Source organism: Mesoplodon mirus (assembly GCF_964341445.2).
Source record: "Mesoplodon mirus genome assembly, chromosome: 11".
Lineage (NCBI taxonomy): Eukaryota > Metazoa > Chordata > Mammalia > Artiodactyla > Ziphiidae > Mesoplodon > Mesoplodon mirus.
Window position 1 is genome coordinate 16495998 of NC_138987.1, and position 20285 is coordinate 16516282.

General features: G+C 36.6%; 1 protein-coding gene across 2 annotated transcripts; it reads right to left on the reverse strand.

The window, feature by feature from the left end:
• Window positions 1-405: 405 nt before the first annotated feature.
• KERA (keratocan) lies at window positions 406-19224 on the reverse strand. 2 transcript variants are annotated; one of them, XM_082636257.1, is made up of 4 exons: window positions 18979-19224; window positions 7829-7879; window positions 5615-6509; window positions 406-1368 (listed from the first exon to the last, which is right to left on the reverse strand). In XM_082636257.1, exons 3-4 carry the CDS (start codon window positions 6498-6500, stop codon window positions 1193-1195), a joined length of 1062 nt encoding a protein of 353 aa, XP_082492383.1. In that variant the 5' UTR covers window positions 6501-6509; window positions 7829-7879; window positions 18979-19224; the 3' UTR covers window positions 406-1192. The 2 variants fall into 2 exon arrangements, with proteins under 2 accessions (XP_082492383.1, XP_082492384.1); XM_082636258.1 differs by lacking the exon at window positions 7829-7879.
• Between the last annotated feature and the right edge of the window lie 1061 nt (window positions 19225-20285).

The window sequence follows — 20285 nt, forward strand, 5'->3', positions numbered from 1 at the left end:
TTTTCCAAGAAAATATATTTAGAGAAGTTTTCAGAATAATGTCTGGAAAAATATATATAAATAGATGTAGGAATCTATATGGAATATTTATTGTTAATAACATATACCTAACAAAATCAGAAATATAAGAAAACTGTACTTTGTTACTTAACAAAATCCTGTTTTGTTTTGTTTTTGACTCATGAGAAACAGGTATATTATGTCAAGTGATTAGAATATAAATTTTTTCTTGTGTTCACTGGATAAAAGAGGAAAATGGGTAGGAGAAAATATATTTTAATGTATTCATGCTAGAAAAATGGAACTAATCGTTACTATAACACTTTTTATTAAAAATATATTCTTAATAAGACTTGTGAATAAGCCTCCTGAAATAAATATTTTACTTCTGTTTTGTTAGAAAGCATTCACTCTTTTTATTTCAAAAATCCAAAAAGCATTGGCAAATATAAAGACTGAACAATTTGCAATTCAAGTGGATTTCAAGTGTTAAAACACTAATATTCTGTCAGAAATGTGTTACAATAAATGTAAAACTTTAATTGCTAGAGTACACTGTACTATATCTAAGAACAGCAGGTATAAGAAATAGTAATGAACTAAAAATGACTATTGCTCTGTTATATGATATTAAATGACTAGAATTTTCTTGTTATAAAGTATCCGATGCATTTCATACCCATTCTTGAGCTAAATACCAAACTTATACTCACAAATGTTACTTAACAATCTGAATTTAATTGTTTCTTTATAATTATGATAAAGAAGAATCTCATTTTTTCATTTTCTCTAGAAATTTCTACCTCCTGTTAGATGTTGTGTTTATACTGTGAATATAATATCTGCATAAGCAATTTTGAACATTTGCAAACAAATATATCCTTCCTATTGAATCACAATGTATTTGTATTATTTGGTATTAATAAGCTGTGAGAGAGACGAAAAGGAACTATCTTTGAGTTGATAAACTATCTTAACTCTGTGTCTGTTTTATTAATTAAAGAAAAGCAGTCTGTGCTACATATCATGGGGAAAAGCAACTTTGAGTAGAAAAAAAGTAAGCCATACAAATAAAAATGGTGGCCATAAGCAATTAGAAAAGTGATTTTTATCTTAAACCTATGAATGGCAACCAAATTTCAGGTCAGAAATATGAACTCATTAAATGAATTTTAGATTGTTGAAGACATGTTTAAATAATGACGGCCTGAAGGAGCCTGAAGCAGATCATTAAATCCATTGGGAATGGTGGTTTGATTTCATTTCCATCCAGACGGAGGTAGCGAAGATGAGGTCCATAACTGAAGGAATCCTGTTCCGCAGGCAATGTGATAGGAGTGGTAGGACATATTACAGAGACGTTCACATCTACGGAGACAAAGAAAACGTGAATAAATGAACTAGAATACAAGAGACTAAGGATGGGAAGACCAAGAGCTATTATAACAGTCCTATGGAGGGTCTAGTGGCCTGGTCTATGAAAGTGGCAGAGAGACAAACCCTTTTCGTGTAAGCTGGAAGTTATGCATATCTGTATTATAGAAGTAACCCTGAAAAAATGTGCAGTGTACACATAGTCATCTCAGTCCATATTTTGCTATGCTTAATACAGAGCCCTAGAAAGGACATATTGTTAAAAGTTGTGGTGGAAACAAAGGTGTATAATATTTATCCCTTGTCTTCTTCCTTTAGCAAGCCAGATAAGGCATGATTTGATTACTGTAGAATGAGAAAGGTAGTATTTGGGCATTAGAGGTGGAAACAGTGGTTCAGAGCTGGTACTGAAAGAATGGGTAGGTGCATGGTGGAATGGAGGAGTAGATGGATGCAAAGGGAGAAAGCCAGTCTATTATTAGAGAAGGTTCTTGAAAGTTACCTTAAAAAAATGCAAACACTCAAACTAGTAGTACATGATGATAAGTTTTTTAAAAAGTGCAATTAATATAACTTTATATATGTGATATTTGCAGAAAACAACCTTGAATCTCCATACTTAAGTGTATTTAATTGGAAAGGAAACATTTGCCAAGAACTGAATTACAAAAATTCAAACCAGAAACTATTCCATCAGCCTTTTCATATGGTTAAGATGTGAGAAATCATGCACCTGCCTTGGATCAGAGCCCTTGGCATCAGTGTCTATACTGAAGTTTAGGGGCATTCAGGAGAGAAAGCCTCTTAAAGCAGCAGAATTCTGACAAGTGTGCATAATAGCTGATCTCAACCATGAATTCATGTACTCCTTTTAAATCCTATTTTGAAACTGTTTTGAGGAAGAGATCTTCCCTTGGAAGATAAGACCCAACTAACTTTGGCAATGACCTTCCTTTTGTGTCCTGACTTGTTCTGAAGGATTTTATGCTTACAGTGAGGGTGCTTTGTTCTGATCTTATGCCATTTTGTGAATTCAACTTGCTAAAAATTATGACTCTTTATAGCAGATTTGTGTTCATCGAGGTATTTTTTCTTACATATATTATAACCTTATCATGACACAACCTGTATTGGGCAACATTATTATTCTCCCCACCTGGGCATTGCTGAAATAGTGGTTCAGACGGGTAAGGCAATGTGCACCAGGTATTTCAGCAAGTAAGTGGCAGAGCGGAGTCCCAGCCTCATCCCTTTCCTACTACACAGGGTCCCTTGCCTGCTGGAGAGATTATGTCCTTTCTGATGTGTTATCTCCTATCCTTATCACCCTCATGACCCGTAACCCATGCATGTGTGAATAAATAGAATGTAAAAACAAGCATTCTAAATTGAATTATATTTTCATAAATTAATTAATGTTTCTGAGAGCACCAAGAAGTAACTTGTTCAAATAGATAACATTTTTGTCAAATTTAAAGTCCCCTAAGGTGTTCAGGAGAAATAAATATTTCCATCATTTTGGATAAGAAAAGTTCACTGTCCTATAAATTCTGAGAACTCTTCATATAAGAGGTATGTTTCTTGGCAACCACTTCATTAACAACTAGACTAGATTATGAGGTAAGAAGAAGTAAGTACTTTAGCAGTTATTATAATGCATTGTGATATAATGGTGAGCCAAGAACTCTTGCCAGGGAAATTCTTCTTTTTCATTTCTTTTCTTGGAATATAGAAATGACCATGCTTGATATCTACATTAAGCAGCAAGTAAATCAATTTCTCTTTGCTGATGTTGTTGCTGTGAAAACGATTTTTGCCTCTATTGATAGAAATTTGTCTTAAGTCTCATATTCTAGGCATTGAAGAAAAATGTGCTATGATAATAATGTTGGAGTGGGGGAAAAAACACCTAATATGGGGAACCTTAGGTTCAGGTCCTGGCTATTATACTTATCCTTTGTCCTTGGAAAAATAGCCTCACTTAGTTGAGCTTCAATTTTTCTTTCTTCAGACATTCCTAATAATAGCACACAAGGTTCTTTTGATGATTAATTCGTGGTTCTTAAAGTGTGGTCCCTGGACCAGCAGCATCAATACTACCTGAGAACTGCATGCTTAGACCCCACCCCATACCTATTAGGTCGGAAACCCCGAGGCTGGAGCCCAGCAGCCTGTGTTTTATAAGCCCTCCAGGTGATTCTGATGCACATTAAGGTATGAGAATGATTGGAAAATAGAAATATATGAGAAAACTTTGAAAAAAACTCTCTAAAATAAAAGTGGAGGAAGAACAGTGTCCTCTTCTTTGTGTAACTTTGTAAAACTATGTAAGTACTTAGCATGGGTGCCCAACTATGTGTTGAATTTTGCTACCTCACTCCTGAACACTCTTATTCTCAAGTTCCCACTTCAGGGGAATTCCTAATTCACAAATAGGGCTCTATGTGGAATCCCTTTAAATTAACTTCCTACATCAAATGTCTATGGGACTTTTGTTGTCAGGTAAGGAATGCACCTGTAGAAGCACAGAACTTTCATCAGGAAAAAATTACATTTATTTAGGTTGATATTGGCTGCTGTACTATTTGGTTCAGTGCACAGATTCAGCTATTAATATGTTTTTTTCCTGTTGCATCTTTTGCTTTAACTACAAGATTAAACAATGTGTCTCATCACCATGGAAAAAAGTCACTGCTGTGGGAGCAGCCTGCTCATGAGTTCCTGGATTTTATGCTCAAGTATGCTGTTAGAAAAAAACAAAAAATATTGAAAAACTAAAGAATACCCAGTGCAAAATAGTCTATTCTTATAGGTTGGATGTTTATGTAATTATTTGCTTAATGAAAAGTTTAGTGAGGAATAAGCAGGCATCACAACCTTCTGACAATTATCTGTGTCATTTTCCTGCAAACCATCCAATTGATTCTCATTTTAGGAATGTATTTTATAAGGCTGTTCAGAAACCTCTTCAAGATTAGCTTTCTAAAGGGCTTGTGCTAGGGTGGAGCATGCATGGATACTTGCCAGGCTGGTATCATCCCCTGTAGCTGGACCAAGATATTGTCTACATCTACACCTGAGTCAGCCTGGTCTCAGGCATAATTATGAAGATGCTAAGTTTGCCTTTAATTTCTCCAGCCCCTTCTTTCTATAACCACTTCTCTTCATGGCACCTCTTCCTCCAAGACACTTTGCACTCATCTCTCACACGGGGAGGGGGAAGGGTAAGCTGGGATGAAGTGAGAGAGCGGCATGGACATATATACACTACCAAATGTAAAATAGATAGGTAGTGGGAAGCAGCCGCATAGCACAGGGAGATCAGCTCGGTGCTTTGCGACCACCTAGAGGGGTGGGATAGGGAGGGTGAGAGGGAGACGCAGGAGGGAGGGGATATGGGGATATACGTATGCATATAGCTGATTCACTTTGTTATACAGCAGAAACTAACACAACACTGTAAAGCAATTGTACTCCAATAAGGATGTTTTTTTTTTAAAAAAGCTATTTTCAGGAAAGGAGTGTGTATTCTACCTTGTTGACTGCCATTAGTCCTAAGGAGTTGCCAACTTCAGGGACATTTGTTTCAATTTCAATTGAGCAAAGCCTTAAAGTACAATATTGGTTTCCCAGGTATGGTCCCCAGAACATCAATCTCAGCATCCCTAGGAAACTTGCTAGAAATGAAAAGTCTCAGGTCCCACCAGACCTACACAATCAGAAACTCTGTGATGGGGCCACCCATCTGTGTACTCTAAAGTTTGAGAAACCCACTGATCTAAAGCAGAAATTCTAACTAGGGTGATTGTAGGCATCAGCTGTCCTGTAGGTTTTAGGACAGAGGTCCCTTCCTGATACCTCCTAAATCATATTCCTTCTGTTACTATTCATGAGGTTGCTTGTGGCTGGTACACTTTCTTCAATGAGTCTGCCCACTGAAGCAGAAATATCAGAATCTCCTCAGAGTAAAAGAAGATAGAGACATTTCGTTTCTCCAACAGGTAATAGCCCTCTGTAGATTACTAAAATCCACTTTTCAATTCGCAGTTTGAACATTTGAACTTCTTGGTTCATTGACACTGTCTGTGAATAGACAAAACTTGAAAATACACTAAAAAAATATCTAAGGGCATGAGAACTGGAGAGAAAATGAACATTATTGATATTCTTAAAGAAGATATAGAATAAATTTAATAACCATGAATATCTTAGTCCAAGACACACCCTGATGGTTACTTACTTTTAATTTTGTTATGATCGAGGTGAAGGTGCTGCAGATGAGCACTGATTTTGGGGACCTTTGTGAGTTGATTGTGAGACAGCTGAAGATCTAGAATTGATGATACATTAAAACCACTAGAAGGGAGGCCAGCATCTGATAATTTGTTGTGGTTGAGTCTCAGGAAGGCCACTTTAGGAATCACATTAAAATAATTTTCTGGTATTCCTTCAATTGAATTGTTGTCTAAAAACAGCTGCATAGTATTGGCTGGTAATCTTGGTGGCATATTCCTCAGGGAGTTCTTAGCCATATTTAGCTGCATGAGGTTCTTGAGTCCTTTAAAGGTGTCTCTTTGGAAGGCATTGTCTAATAGTTTATTGTGCTGCAGGTCAAGAAGGGTCAGGTTCTCCAGATTGCTAAAGGTCCCTTGAGGAATTCTGGACACCTTGTTTCTAGCTAATTGTAATTGTTCTAAACTTCTTGGCAATGGAGAAGGTACCTCCTCTAGCTCATTATCTTCCAGAAATAAGAAAAGCAGCTTCTTCAGTTGGCTCAGGGCTCCTTTTTCAATTCCATAGTTGGTTATTTTGTTCTTGTTTAGATTTATCCATCTCAGCTGGGTGGCATTCTCAAATGGCTTCTCAGGAATGGTTTCTATCAGGTTGTTTTCAAGATAAAGATACCAGATCCTTGATGGTATAGCAGGGATTTCTTTGAGACCGCGGTTTTCACAGTACAAAGCAGTAGGGAAACTGGGGGGACAGAAACATTCCCTGGGACAATGGAAGTCATGCACCATCCCATCCTCTGGATCATTTGCCTCATAAACCTGTCTCACACTTCGAGTCCATACAGTATCTGTTATGAATAACATCCAGATGATGAAACAGATTGTGGTTGCCATTTTTAGTACCTAGAGTAAGGGATACAATTGTTAGATGTTTAAAGATCTTGACCTTTAGATAACTGCATGCACCAAAATGATCGATAAACATTGCTTCTTCAAGGGGGGTGGGGAGGTAAAGACATGTCAGCATTTTATACGTATTTATCAACGAATACCCATCTATTTAGTGGGCACTATCTGCAAAGCATTTTTGCAAACACTGAAACTGACTCACCAACTTGTAACTTTCTGGTTTTAACCCAATCACAATGAAAACCAAGGAAAAAAAAGCAAATTTTAGGAACTCTTAAGTGCTTTTCCATTTCAAGCCATTTAATGCAAGGAAGTTAACTGAAATCCAGAGTTAAACACACGAGTACAAAAAAGTGACCTTTTAATAACTCAAATTTAGAGTCTATGTTGTTCCTAAGAAGTTGGCATATGCTTTCACTTTTACTCCTAAATGAGCAGAACATCTGGATGAGATTTCCCAGGCTCTTTGGCCCTTCAACCAAAGAAATAGAGAGATCAAAGAACATTTTAGCAATTTTTTGTGAAGGAAAATTTTAGGATTTGAAGGAAAATGTGTGATTAATCTCTTGCTCTGTTGCTCAACTTCTCAGGTAAGTTTTATTTTGGTGGTTTAGGGAAAGACTTCTAATATTTTAAGTAGAGGATCAAGTTGTTTAGCCAAGAAATTTGGATTATGAAACTCTCTATATAGATATAGCTATAGATGTTGATACAGATATATATCACACTTACATAAGTAAGCGGTGTTACTATGGTTGATAAGAAACAAAACAAAACAAAGAACATGCTCAGGATACAGGTGGATCTCCATATTTTCAGTATGGATGCTAACAGAGCAAAGGTTAACACTTACTGATATGTGATACATTTAAAAGACATAAATCCTCCCCGTTGAGTTTCAGCAAGGTTATGGGAACAAAAAACTATCCTAACAGGAAAATAATATGTATCTATATAAACAATAACGTTCTTATCAATGTACATTTAGTTCAAACACTTGGTAATAAAGACCAAATAAATTTCACTGATTCCTTAGGAAGAGATAAAATCAGCATCATTTAGAAATGCTGATCTTTCAATTTTGCCACTAAATCGAGTGGAAATGACAAGCGCAGGGCAGCTTCCGCAAGCTGTCAAATTTCTTGCGATTGCAGAATACTGCTCTGGTCATCTTCCAACAGAGACACATTAAAACATTATTTTTTTTCAGAATAGGGATTTGCTTTAGTTATTGAAGCTGTAACCCTGCCTGTGATGAATCATAACTTTGAATTCTTAACTTTAAGAGTTTTGAAAAGCGTAAAATAGTTTACCTTGCTGTCCAGGAATGTATCGCTGAGTCCTGTGTCTGGATCTGAAGTTTGCTAAAATCAGTTAAGAAAAAAAAAAAAAATCTTTGACTAGAAGAATTTTTTTATTTTATGCTGTCTAGCCTCCTACGATAAAAAATAAAACCTCCTCTGACCAGTCACTATGAACACCTTTGATCTATTGTTTCCACTTTGACAGAGCTTCAGAACACCGCTTACCTCAGTTTTCTTGGATCTTCCTCGTCCCTTTCTATTGGTCACTGCTCATTCATAGTAATGGATTGACCCAGGCTCCACTGTCGTGTTTTTGTGAATCCTCCCTAATATATATGCATCCATGGCTCCAGCTTTAACCCCTCCAGCAACCACAGCACCTCAGTACCTAGGTAGCCCAGCACAGGAAATTCTGACTTTAATCTCAAGAACCTATGACAAAATTCAGTGCAACTTTCACTCTGAGTACACAGTCCCAAAGATATTGTAATGCACTGATCTGGAGACCTGATCTAACAGCAAGAAACTAAAAGCAGTTTTGAATTCAACTACCACAAAAAGATTTTAAAGCATTTTTCTCTAGATGATCTTTTTTAAAAATTGGATACAAAGACATAAAGACCAATGTTTTCTGTTTATATGGAAATATCTTATTCATTTTTTTGTATAAAACAGATGCTGGGATTCTATTTAGACATATTGTTTTTGGTCAAGGGGAAAAAGATAAAAAATGTATTTGAAAAATTTAAAAGTGAAATCAGGAAAGCTCTACCTGATGTTGGCACTAAATATGGTGTACAGAAATAACTGTTTTATAGAAATAATTTTTGTGTCTCTATTTCATATTGGGAGCTTTATTCCAAATAATTATTAAAATGAGATTTTTCTTTCCTGCATTATAAAAAATGTTTTGCATTTAGGCCATTATAGGACATTCTGCTGCACTGTTTTGTTTTTTGTTTTTCTTTAACATACAAGTTTAGGATAATATGTCTTCCAGTTCTTGTATTTGAGGAAAAAAAATGGTATGCCTCTTAAGGAAAGACAAAAAAGTTTTGAAAATCTCATTTTCAGATATTACCCTGCTGATTGATTGTAATCATTTTGTTTTTCAAAATCTATCTTATTCTGGGAAAAGGGAGTTGTATTGATATGACTCATTCAACACTGCGCACATAAATATTATCAAAGATAGAACACAGTGAAGAGGGGAGAGCACTGGACTCAAAAAACTTTTTCTGGGCTTCCCTGGTGGCGCAGTGGTTGGGAGTCCGCCTGCCGATGCAGGGGACACGGGTTCATGCCCCGGTCCGGGAGGATCCCACATGCCGCGGAGCGGCTGGGCCCGTGAGCCATGGCCGCTGAGCCTGCGCGTCCGGAGCCTGTGTTCCACAACGGGAGAGGCCGCAGCAGTGAGAGGCCCGTGTACCAAAAAAAAAAAAAAAAAAAAAAACCTTTTTCTGAACCACCTACTTCCTTTCTCTTAAACACAGTTTTGTCATTTACAACATAGTGCTGGGGGCTTCCCTGGTGGCACAGTGGTTGAGAGTCCACCTGCCGATGCAGGGGACATGGGTTCGTGCCCCAGTCTGGGAAGATCCCACATGCCGCGGAGCAGCTGGGCCCGTGAGCCATGGCCGCTGAGCCTGCGTGTCCGGAGCCTGTGCTCCGCAACGGAAGAGGCCACAGCAGTGAGAGGCCCGCGTACCGCAAAAAAAAAAACAAACACAAAAACAAAAACAAAAACATACTGCTGGACTACCTTGCAAGGTTGGCCCTAATTTGTTGTAAATTTGTTGTCTGTAGCATTAGCCCTACACTCTCAACTGAAAAATACCTTTAATTTTCAGGGCCTTGATAGCTTAAGATCAAATTCAGACATGATCTCTTAGTAGCCCAACAGGTACACTCCTATCATATTTTAAGAAAAAAAATCAAGTGTTAATTTGCTTTTGTCACAACAATGATCTCCTCTCTCTACTGCACTTTTCCTTTTCTCTTTCTTCTTTTTCTAAACCCTCAGTATAAAACAACAGATGATCTCTGAATTTGCACGGCCCCCTGTAGCTACTCTCTTATTTCTTAATTTTCTTTTTTAGCCAAACTTATTTTAGTCATTTCCTAATTCTATTACACAAATTTTGCTGTGTCCATTGTAGGAAAATTAGTTGTACATTGGCTGCCTCCAATTTCCGTTTCTTATTCACCATTCCACCCATGATTCACCCATCAAAATAAGGTTTCTAATTCCTCTGCTTCCCTCACCTTGCTCTAACAACAACAACAAAAAAGCAATAACCTTCATATTTACTAATCTGTTGAAGTCTTTTAGTGTTTCACCTACTTGACTTGTGACTTTTGGCAATGCAGACCCACCCCTTTAATAAAATGTTTCTTGGACTACATTCTCTCCTAGTTTTTTCTCCCCTTTCCTTGTGACTTCTATCTATGTTCTGAAGTTCTCTGTTTCCTCTAACAGTTTTTTAAAAAGCTTTTCTAGCATTTAAGTCTCTTTGAGATTCTAAGGTCTCAAAGATTTTTAAACGATTCCAAGGTTTTAACCATTCCCTTTATTATGATGACTTCTGAGGCTCTTTCTTCAATCTAGCTTCCGGAAGAAAAACTGCACTGCAGTGTGTGTATCCACTTGCTTTCTTGACATCTCCTGTTGCAGGTCTCACAGCCATATATCTAAAATGAAATTCACTATCTCCCTTTAACTGCTCTTGTCACTTTATACTTTTGAGTGACACTATCATCTTATTCAGTCTCCTAAACCAGAAATCTGGAAATCATTCTCAACTCTTCCTTCTCATTTTGTGAGCATATGATAGCAATCACATTTTAAGGACCCTGGGAGACATGATATAAATAAAAATGATCATCTACAATGCTTGCCAGGTTTGGTATCATTGTTTCCAGACTAAAATATAGGATGTCTTCCACTGTTAGTATAATCTCTGTTTGTCTGTGTCTTAATTTTTCCCATTACAATTCAATCTACTCTTCTTTGATTACTGCTTCCTGAAGGATGGGGACTTAACTCTTCATGAGGACTGCTTAAGTGGAAGTTCAATAAGTTAAATTAAGCCAATGGTGCGAACCTCTGAGTCATGCTAGTTATAAGAATTAATGGAAGACTCTGCCCAGTCTTATCTGACTCTGCTAAGAGGGAAAAATGAAGCCTAATGTGTAATGATGTGGCTTTGAAATTGTCCTTCTAATGACAGACTAATATTTTAGAAGTCCCCGGGGCTTTGGACATGGTAGGTATCCAATAACTATTTACCAAATGAGCAAATGAACAAATAAACACATAAGGTGCATGTATCATTTTGATAATTATGATTTTTTTGATCGGCATAACTACTATGTGAATAGGAATATAGTGAAGAACCTTCAAAATATGGTTAAAAAATGTGAGAGTTTTCCTGTTGCATCTTACTAGCTGTTTGTGCGGGCACAGGTTATTTAACCATCGTAAGCCTAAGTCTACCCATAATGCACCTGTTCTGAATACTATGAAGGGTTGTTTGAAAATCAAAGAAGATAATGAAGGTGAATATGTCAGAAGGCCCAGAAATTTCTTTCAGCAGAGAATGTGATAGTTGGTATCTTGGCCTTCCTGAGAGAAGTCCTAGAAGCTTGATATGGAGTTAAAGTCTTGGTGGCTTAACCTCTTTTCCTTCTGTTAGCACATTTTGATGTTTCCTATTTGCTTATCTTGCTTCTATTTCTTAGTAAAAGGGAGGATGCTTTGCTAAACTGTCTTAGACTGGGGAATTTGTCTTGTTGCATTCCTAAAGATCGCTGACATTTAAAAAAGGCGATGCATAAAGGTATAAAAGACACAAAACTCTAGTAGGATTTCAAATTTGTTGGCATATGTATCTGATGATTCTATGTTAGCAATAGTTGGATTGTTAGGTGCTCCCAGGACCTATGTTTATGTCCAACTGACTATAAGTTTACTAAGAGAAATAATTTTCTCTTCATAGATCAATTTTAGCCTGTTTAACTATATTCTGTCAAAAAATTTAAAAATATAAAAGGAATCCACTAAAATATATAGCTGACACACATGCATATACATGTGTATTTAAATTTTTTCAAAATATAATACATTTAAAATATAGCAATGACACATTTAAAAGGTCAGAATTACTACAAAACTGATAATGAACCAAGCAATCCCCCACCCCACACTTCGGTGTAAGTCCCGCTCCCAAGAGGCCATTGTTTTCAACTCTATTCTGGATTTCTTTTAATATTTACTTCAATATCCTTGCTTGTACTTTTTGTTTAACTTATGAATTTTAAACATCAACTATTTTCTTTTATTTTTTTAATTTTTTTTATTGGAGTATAATTGCTTTACTGTGTTGTGCTAGTTTCTGCTGTACAATGAAGTGAATCAGTTATATGTATACATATATCTCCTCCCTCTTGGACCTCCCTTCCACCCCCCCCACCAATTAGATAAAGATTTAGCACATTTGCTCATTCCCACTCTTACCCCACCTGCAACCATTATTCCTTTCAATAACTCCTAATGTATGTATACCACAAACTTTGATTAAATATTTACTGCATGTTATTACATAATATAAATATTGTTTACTGCTGAAGAAAACAGTGCAAAATTAGTTTAATTCCTTCATTGTATTGCACTTATTTGCCATATATATATATATATATACACACATACATATATATGAGACGTTCTCTATACATATATATCTATGTCAATAATATTTTCCATAACAGAATTGTTTCTCAAACAGAATTATAAAACCATTTTGGAAATATTTTGCACCCAGAGGGTAGGGTAACATAGTGTGCTGGTTAAAAGTCAGATCTGCTTGGGCTTGAATAAATCTCTCTTATTTACTAGCTGTGAAATATTGAACAATTATTTATCTTTGCCTTAGTCTTCTCATCTGTAAATTAAGGATAATAATAATGTAAATAATCATAGTAATAATACCACCTCATAGGATTGTTATGAAAATTAAATGGGTTAGTATTTTTAAAGCACCTAGAACATGGTAAAAGTGTTCATAAAAAAAATAAACAACAAACAGAAATATTAAGTTCACTTTTTTCTCCTGGGAGATATTTCTTCTGGAATTCCATATCCTCCTACTTCAATCTAGTTTGCTTGCTGTTGTAGACCAACCTAAGCAAATTTGGTAAATGACAATTTTTAAGTTCTTTATGGTACATTTCAGTTGACTCATAATTAATGAGGGCTATAGGAATCTTCCCCTACAACCTACAAAGAGGTGTTAAGTTTGATGAAAATAAGTTCAACTGTACATTACATAACAGACCTTTATTTTGCACCAAATATTTTAAAAATTCATGAAGTGAGTCTCCATTATAAGATTTCTTCAAATGTTAACTAAGCTTACCTAAGGTGTCAAAACTAATGCAAATTCAATATCTTATAATAACCTATAATGGAAAAGAATAGATATATGTATATATAACTGAATCACTTTGCTGTACCTCTGAAACTAACACAACATAGTAAATCAACGATACGTCAAAGAAAAAAAACCAAACAACAAAATCAGCTGTCTCTGACAAAGTACTGTCTTTTCAAGTACATTTATGAATAATAGAATCCTTGGTCTCTGGTCCAGTGAGATTGTTGTGGTCCTGGACTTCCTTCACCCATCTCCTGGGTTAGATCCCTTGTTACTTTCTGAATCTTGTGTTCTGTTCTTTCTTGGTTAACTCCATTGCATTGGGGGAACACAGCTTCTGATCACTTCCTGTGCACGTGAGTTTCCTCTCTTTTTTTGTGTGTGTGTGAAGTCACGTTTATAAAAATGTGTTTACTCAGCCCATCCGCTTAACTGATATTTCGACTAGATACAATTGTAATTTGAAATATTGGTCCCTCCAAATTTTGAAGATACTCAAGAAAGTGATTGTCTTGTTGCTTCTTGAGTTGAAATAGAAAAGGTTAATAAAATTTTAATTTTCAGTTTTTAGAATGTGACCTTTTTTGCTCTAATTAAACTTTTGAGATTTTCCTTTCATCTTCAGTTTCTGAACTATTACAACAATATGTCTTGAGAGGGTGTATTTCACTCACTCACTGGGTATCCAGGGAGTCCTTTCAATCTGGAAATTCACGTCCATATGGTCCATCCATTTTTTTCTGTTTTCTCTTTTTGAAAGTCTTAGATGGTGCACCTCCTTGTTACACTGTCTAAATCTTTTATCTCTTCTTTTCTATTTCCATTATCAAAAGATTTTTATGCTTTCCAACAGATTTCCTTAATTTTGTCTTCTTTAAAATTTCTATATCATACTTCATGTATTTACTTTGGAAACATTCTCCGGTTGTTCCCTTCCTAAAGCATTCTTTTCTTTTATGTAATTACTACCTTCTCTTTTAATCTCTTCAAAACAAGACTAAAAACAAGGTTTCGATAGTATTGTGAGTTTTTTTCTGCTCCCTGCAAGAATTTTATTTCCCTTGATATCTTTTTTTTTCTTGGCTTGATTTGACCTATAGAGGTATTTCACATTGGAAACATTCCTCACATAGCTGATGGTGCTTTGCTGAATTTTGATACTTAAGAAGAAGCACTAGTAACCTTATTAGAAGATCTGTGAGAATCAATAGCACTTGTCAGCTAAGGGTCAGGTATTCTGTCTCTCTTTTTTATATAAATTACACACATACACACACATATTGGGAATAAATTGAAAAAGTCAACACTTATTCTTCTTAGTGTACTTTTTATAACTTTGATTTTTTTAATTAAAACTGCTAACATGAATTTTTTTGGTTGTGACTAAATAGCAAATAACCTTCCATGCATAGCTTAGCCTTTGTATATGAAGCGTCCTGAGGCTATGCTGTCCAAAATTTATCTGAAACTAGTAGCACACCCTGTCACTTATAAGCTGTTTATGTTTTGATTCAACTTTGATATTTATGACTCTCTCTGGTGCCGGTTCCTCCAAGACTCTACAAGAAGACTTTCAATACCTAATCAAAAAATAAAAATAAAAATATCTCTGTGATTCTTGGGTGAGCTGTGTTACCAACTATCCAGAACCAATATGCTCTAGGATTGTTCTCCTCCAGCTTCTCAAGCTCTCTGCATTTCTACAAATGTTCCACCTTAGCACTATTAGCTTTCAGAGGATACTAAGATAACAGGAAGTGAGCAACTTGAAAGCCAATTAGTTTAAAGCTCACCTCCAAAGCACTTCAGAAGAGGTCTCTTACAAGAAGGCATTTCATCAGAATAGTGAGAATTAGACTCATCATGTCTCCAGTATGTTGAGGAGATCCATTGAGTCAAATATGTATTCTTGTTCTCCTTAGCTTCTTATCAAACTGCCTTCCAGGGCATCCCAGTCAGTCCTATACTGTTGCAGCATTTCACTCTCAATTTGTTCCTACATATCGTATAATTTTGATTATAATTTATATAACTATAATTGTATTTATACTCTTCTTAGTCAGCTGGTCATAGAGAAAGCCCCCATGAGCCCCCGTGTACTTTATGAGTCAGCACTGCTGAGCAATTGAGATTAGGCTAGATAGATCAGGTAATACTAGGTTTATGAGTAGTTAACGTCAAACTGTTGTTTAGCTTCCCCTTGGGTCCAGTTTCTTAAAAGGATAGTAATTATTTGCTAAATATAAGCATATCCTTGCTTTGGAAAGCTAGGGTTTTAATTCTCTTACTAAGGCTTACCACACACTACATATAGCAACCTGACCTACTATGAACCCTTTAAACATCATTTAATCTGATGAGTGATAATTAGCAGGATCACTGTGACCTCAGCTGTCTGGAGAGCCTTCTCTTGCCATGGGACAAACTCCAATCTTACAGCTTCTCAGCACCAGACTCACATGCAGTAATATGTGGCCTCCAAAATTCAAAGAGACTATTCATGCTCCTAGTGGTCATAGAGACGTGGTTCAGCAAACTGTCTTCCCTTTAGAGAGCTAGCCCAACTTTCCTTAGACCTCTTAACCTTTAAAATAAATCAGTAACTTGACAGCCCTATAGTCTTCCATTGTATTTGGCTCCAATGTGCTGGCATTCAAGTGTCTAATTGATGTATCTAGCTAATAAATTTTCCCCTCTAGGTTGTATCACATGATGTTCTGTGAGATGGTATTTCTGCAGACTATAATGTGGTATAAAGCCAAGGAGTTAACACAATCCAGAAACAGTATGGCAAAATTATATTACTGTTCCTGCCTGGTGAAATAAAACAGACTGCTTCTAGTAATTTTGTTTATTGGAATAGAGGAGAAAGACATTATTCAGATCAGTTGCTTTATACAAAGTACTAAGAGCTATAATGATTTGGACCCCATATGGAACAGCAGTGGCAACAGAAGTTGCCATCTAATTAAACTTTGGAAAATCCATTTTTATCTTCTCAAACTATCCTTCCACTACTAAACACAAATGAGAATCCGCTGAGGATCATTAGCCCTGCACTTTTAAGGCACTAAAGATGGCACTAATATTTCTGATTTTTATTGAAGCATTATTGCTATTAATTTAATATTTTTGTAGGAGTAGAAAGCTCTGCAATTTTCAACTTGGTATTTCCAATCAAAATGTTCCTTTTGCATGGGTTACAGAGCTGATGTAAGAATCCATCATATTTTGAAGTCATCTATTCCAGCTGTACAAGAACCTGGGTAATAAATATGGGAAGGATAAAGGTAGCTTCTCCACTTGTCATTTTAGCATCAAAATACCCTCACTAGTGGACTGCAGAAGTGTCCTGTGTCCCCAGGAATTAGTTGTGTTTCAAAACCATGTTTTCTTTCACAGGGCACAGTTACTTTGGCAACGAACTCTGGTTCTTTTAGGCAAAGACTAGGTTAAAAAAAAAAATAGTAGCACACACTTGAGATATCATTGTAAAGTACTTATTTAAGACAAGATGCCCTCTCTTTCATTCTGGTGACTTGAAGTCCATGATTTACCTATGTTTTAAAAATTCAGTGGAGGGAAGAAATTCCATATCATATGTCAAAATGACACACCCAAGGCTCTGATGAGCAGTTCTGGAGGGCTATTAATTTCACAAATCAAATAGCTCTACAGAGGACTTCACATCTCTTTCATTCCCAGAAATCTAATTCTCAACTGGTTGTTAAGTTCTTTTTGGATCAGACTATTCTGACTTTGTACTGATCCTGATATCTGTTAATGGAAAATGTATCTGTTTTACTCATTAAATGACACTACATTATCTCTTCCACTCCAGATTTGCCCTTCCTCACTGAAATCAGGGAATATATTTTCATTGCTATGCCTTCCACCAACAATTCATGGACATCACTAAAGTCTTTTTAAAGATACTGGTATTCCCATCTCCAGTATATGTCTCAATTGGTGAAGATGGATGGGTGGATTATACATGATAAAAACCCATTTTATCATATAGTATAAGAATTCCATTTTGTGAAAAATTTTACTTTGTGCTTCTATACTATGCCGAGGAATCAACTTCCCTTAATGTATGCTTCCATTGAGTTCCATTTTGCGGTGTTTCAGCAAACTAACAGACTCCCAACTCCTTAAACTATGTTAATGGATCCACAGTCTCTGAAAGTACACTCATGTAACTAATTCAGCTTTATCTAATGTTGTCATTCTCTCTCCTTGGTTGAGTACCCTCAGAATCCATCCATCTTTTCTAATATTTAGCCAATATAAGTTAGGCAATTTCTGTAGTTCATTTATAACAGTATTTCCATCTCTAGATTTTACTTTCTAATTGATACCCTGTTGCTCCTTCTTATTGTAGGTGGGAATCATTGAAGGTTAAGGGGAATGGGGCATGAAAAGAATAAATTCCCTCGCAAAGTTAATGCCTTGAGTTGAGGAACTAGTTGCATCTTCAAAAAGGAAGGAGTTGCTTTACAAATCAAGTAGTGTGGGGCTCTTTCAGCAAACAAAGGAGGTTCGGTGGGGCTGGGAATCATGACCACTCCTTCTCATCTGTATCTTATTGTCTAATCCCTATGCCAATTCTTGGGTGGCCCTCTATTTCCAGATCAGTGGCTAACTTTGTTGGACTTATGAACAAATTGGACTTACTAATGTGCTCTTGGAAGGAACTCGTTTGTACATAGGGGACTTACTGTATAGTTTTTCAAAGCCTTACCCTCAGGAAATGTGTCATATCTGGTAACTATACAGGGCCCATGTCCCATTTTTGTGGGTCACTGTCATCCAGACTCTTACCTCTGAATAATTTCAGGGTTCTGACTGCTTTTTACCTAAGCTATGCAGATAACCAATGTGAATTCCCCAATATTTCCCAACAATCTGATGTCAATAATGGATTTCTGGTATTGGTATCTTTTTCTACTAGACTCCTTGGCTATAAATACCAGAGAATAATTCCGGGTGTTTCAACAAAAAAAAGAGTTTCTTTGAAAGTGATAGGTGGAATCACATACATGAGAAGAGGCTGGAAGAGTGAACATGGAAAACAGGCAGAAGATAAGGAAGCTTTTAAAAACTAGATAGAAATCATCTGGCCAGGACGCATTGCCATTACTGCTGAATATCACTGGAAGCAGAGGGTCTTACCAACAGCCTTCACTGGGGGCCACCGCAGATGAATTCTAAGCCAAGAACACGCCTCTCCTTGGCTAAGCCTGCCATAAACTCCACCCTGGCTTTATGAGGCTGGGAAGAGAAGAGATACTTGGGGGCTACTGAGCCCCACTAAGATTACAGTCAAGGGCAGTTTTCTACATATAAGAAAAAGGTCTGGAGCTGGGACAGACCTTTACTCAGGAATATGTAATTCCCTGATTAAAAGCATGAACTGGACACTTTTTGGCACAGAAGCCTTCATGATTGTCCCTTGCTTACTCCAGGACTCTGTCTCGATGGGTCCCCCACCCTGCATCCACAAGCCCTCTGCTATAGCCTTACCCAGATTTTTGCAGTTTTCTGAATTTACTGTTATATCTTCGCTCCAAGCGTTGCTCATGATGCTTGCTCAACCAAAAATCCCCTTACCACCCATCCGTCCGTAGAACACAACACTCAAATACAGCATCACTTCCTCAACGAAGGCATTCAGTACTACTCTCCTTTAGAAATAAGTGCATGCTCCTGTTAGAACCTACTTACCCAATGTAGACTCAATTCCAGCTAACAATTTGTGATTGTTTTTCTGTCTTCTAGGCTACAAGTTTCTTGATGACAGGCAATTCTTTTTTTGTTTGTTTTTTTTTTTTTTTGGCCTTGGAACCCGATTGAAATTCCCGACAGATATTTATTGCAAAAACATTTCTCTTTATATAACAATTTAATCAGGCTGAGGTGTGATAAGCGGGAGGGCAGCCATTAAGAAAGGCTGTCAGTGCGGCAGGATCGTCTCCTCCTGCTGATGGGTGTGGCGTAGTCATGGCCGTTCATTAGAAATTAAAGCGGAACTGAAATCCATTTACTGCCTGGTGGCGTGCAGCGCTGTTGTCGCAGCTTAACCCAGCGTCTGCCGTATGCTGTGAGGCCGGCATCTGTCAAGCAGCCTCCAGCTGTAATTCCGAGAAGGATCACTTTCATATGCTTTCCCCATGGCCCTGGACAGTTGAGCGCAGATCCACTTGATTTTCCTGGAGCCACAGGTTGGACGCAGCAGGAAGAAGGAGTGGAGAGGGGACAGGGAGAAGGGCAGGCGATTCTTTTTCTGCCTTTTTCCCCCATTGACTAGCAGCATTGTGCTGGTATATCATAGGGGCCCAACGGATGCTTATATGATGAGGAAGATAAATTAAATTCGGTCAATAGTTCTCATAGCCCTTTTAGTCCAATATTAACTCCCTAACAAAATAATTTTCAGTTACCTGTCCCCTTGAATCTTAAGCATTTAATTCTTAACTCTTCTCTCCATTGTGAGACTTGGTTATAAAATATTTAATATTATTAATAATTAGCATATTTATCATTTATCTCAATAGGAATTTTCAGTTCTACTGATTGTAATTACTCTCTGGGATTGAATATTCCAATTAATTTCTTCCCTATGTATAGGTTTTTCCTTTTTTTCCTTTTTTTTTTTTTTTACTAAATACTTTAGGCATTTAGTAAAACTTTTAGGGCAAAAATCACCTATGAATATGGCCTTTTTGTATTTTCCTCAGATTTTAAAATATGTTAGAGAAAAATAGTTTTAAATAAAAACATTGCTGTAGTAGTTTCCTCACTGGAAGGTAAATTATTTTTTTAAAGGATAGCTAAAGATAGTATGTAATTAAACACTAAACACTGGCTTCAACTATACACAAGAATTCAGTGAGAACTGGATTATAATGGTTAAGAAAGTCTCCAGAGTCAGGAACCTAACTAGCTGTGACTTTGGGTCACTCACTCAGCCCTTTCCATTAGTAAAATAGAGGCAATGATGACATTACCTCATTGGTTGTTTTGAAAATTAG

What these genes read in the sequence shown, in the direction of transcription:
- KERA (XM_082636258.1), bottom strand. Translation starts at nt 6,500, where the DNA reads ATGGCAACCACAATCTGTTTCATCATCTGGATGTTATTCATAACAGAT. An exon ending in CGATCATAACAAAATTAAAA is followed by an intron (nt 1,369 to 5,614) that starts GTAAGTAACCAT and finishes TTGTCTCCGTAG; the next exon opens with ATGTGAACGTCTCTGTAATA.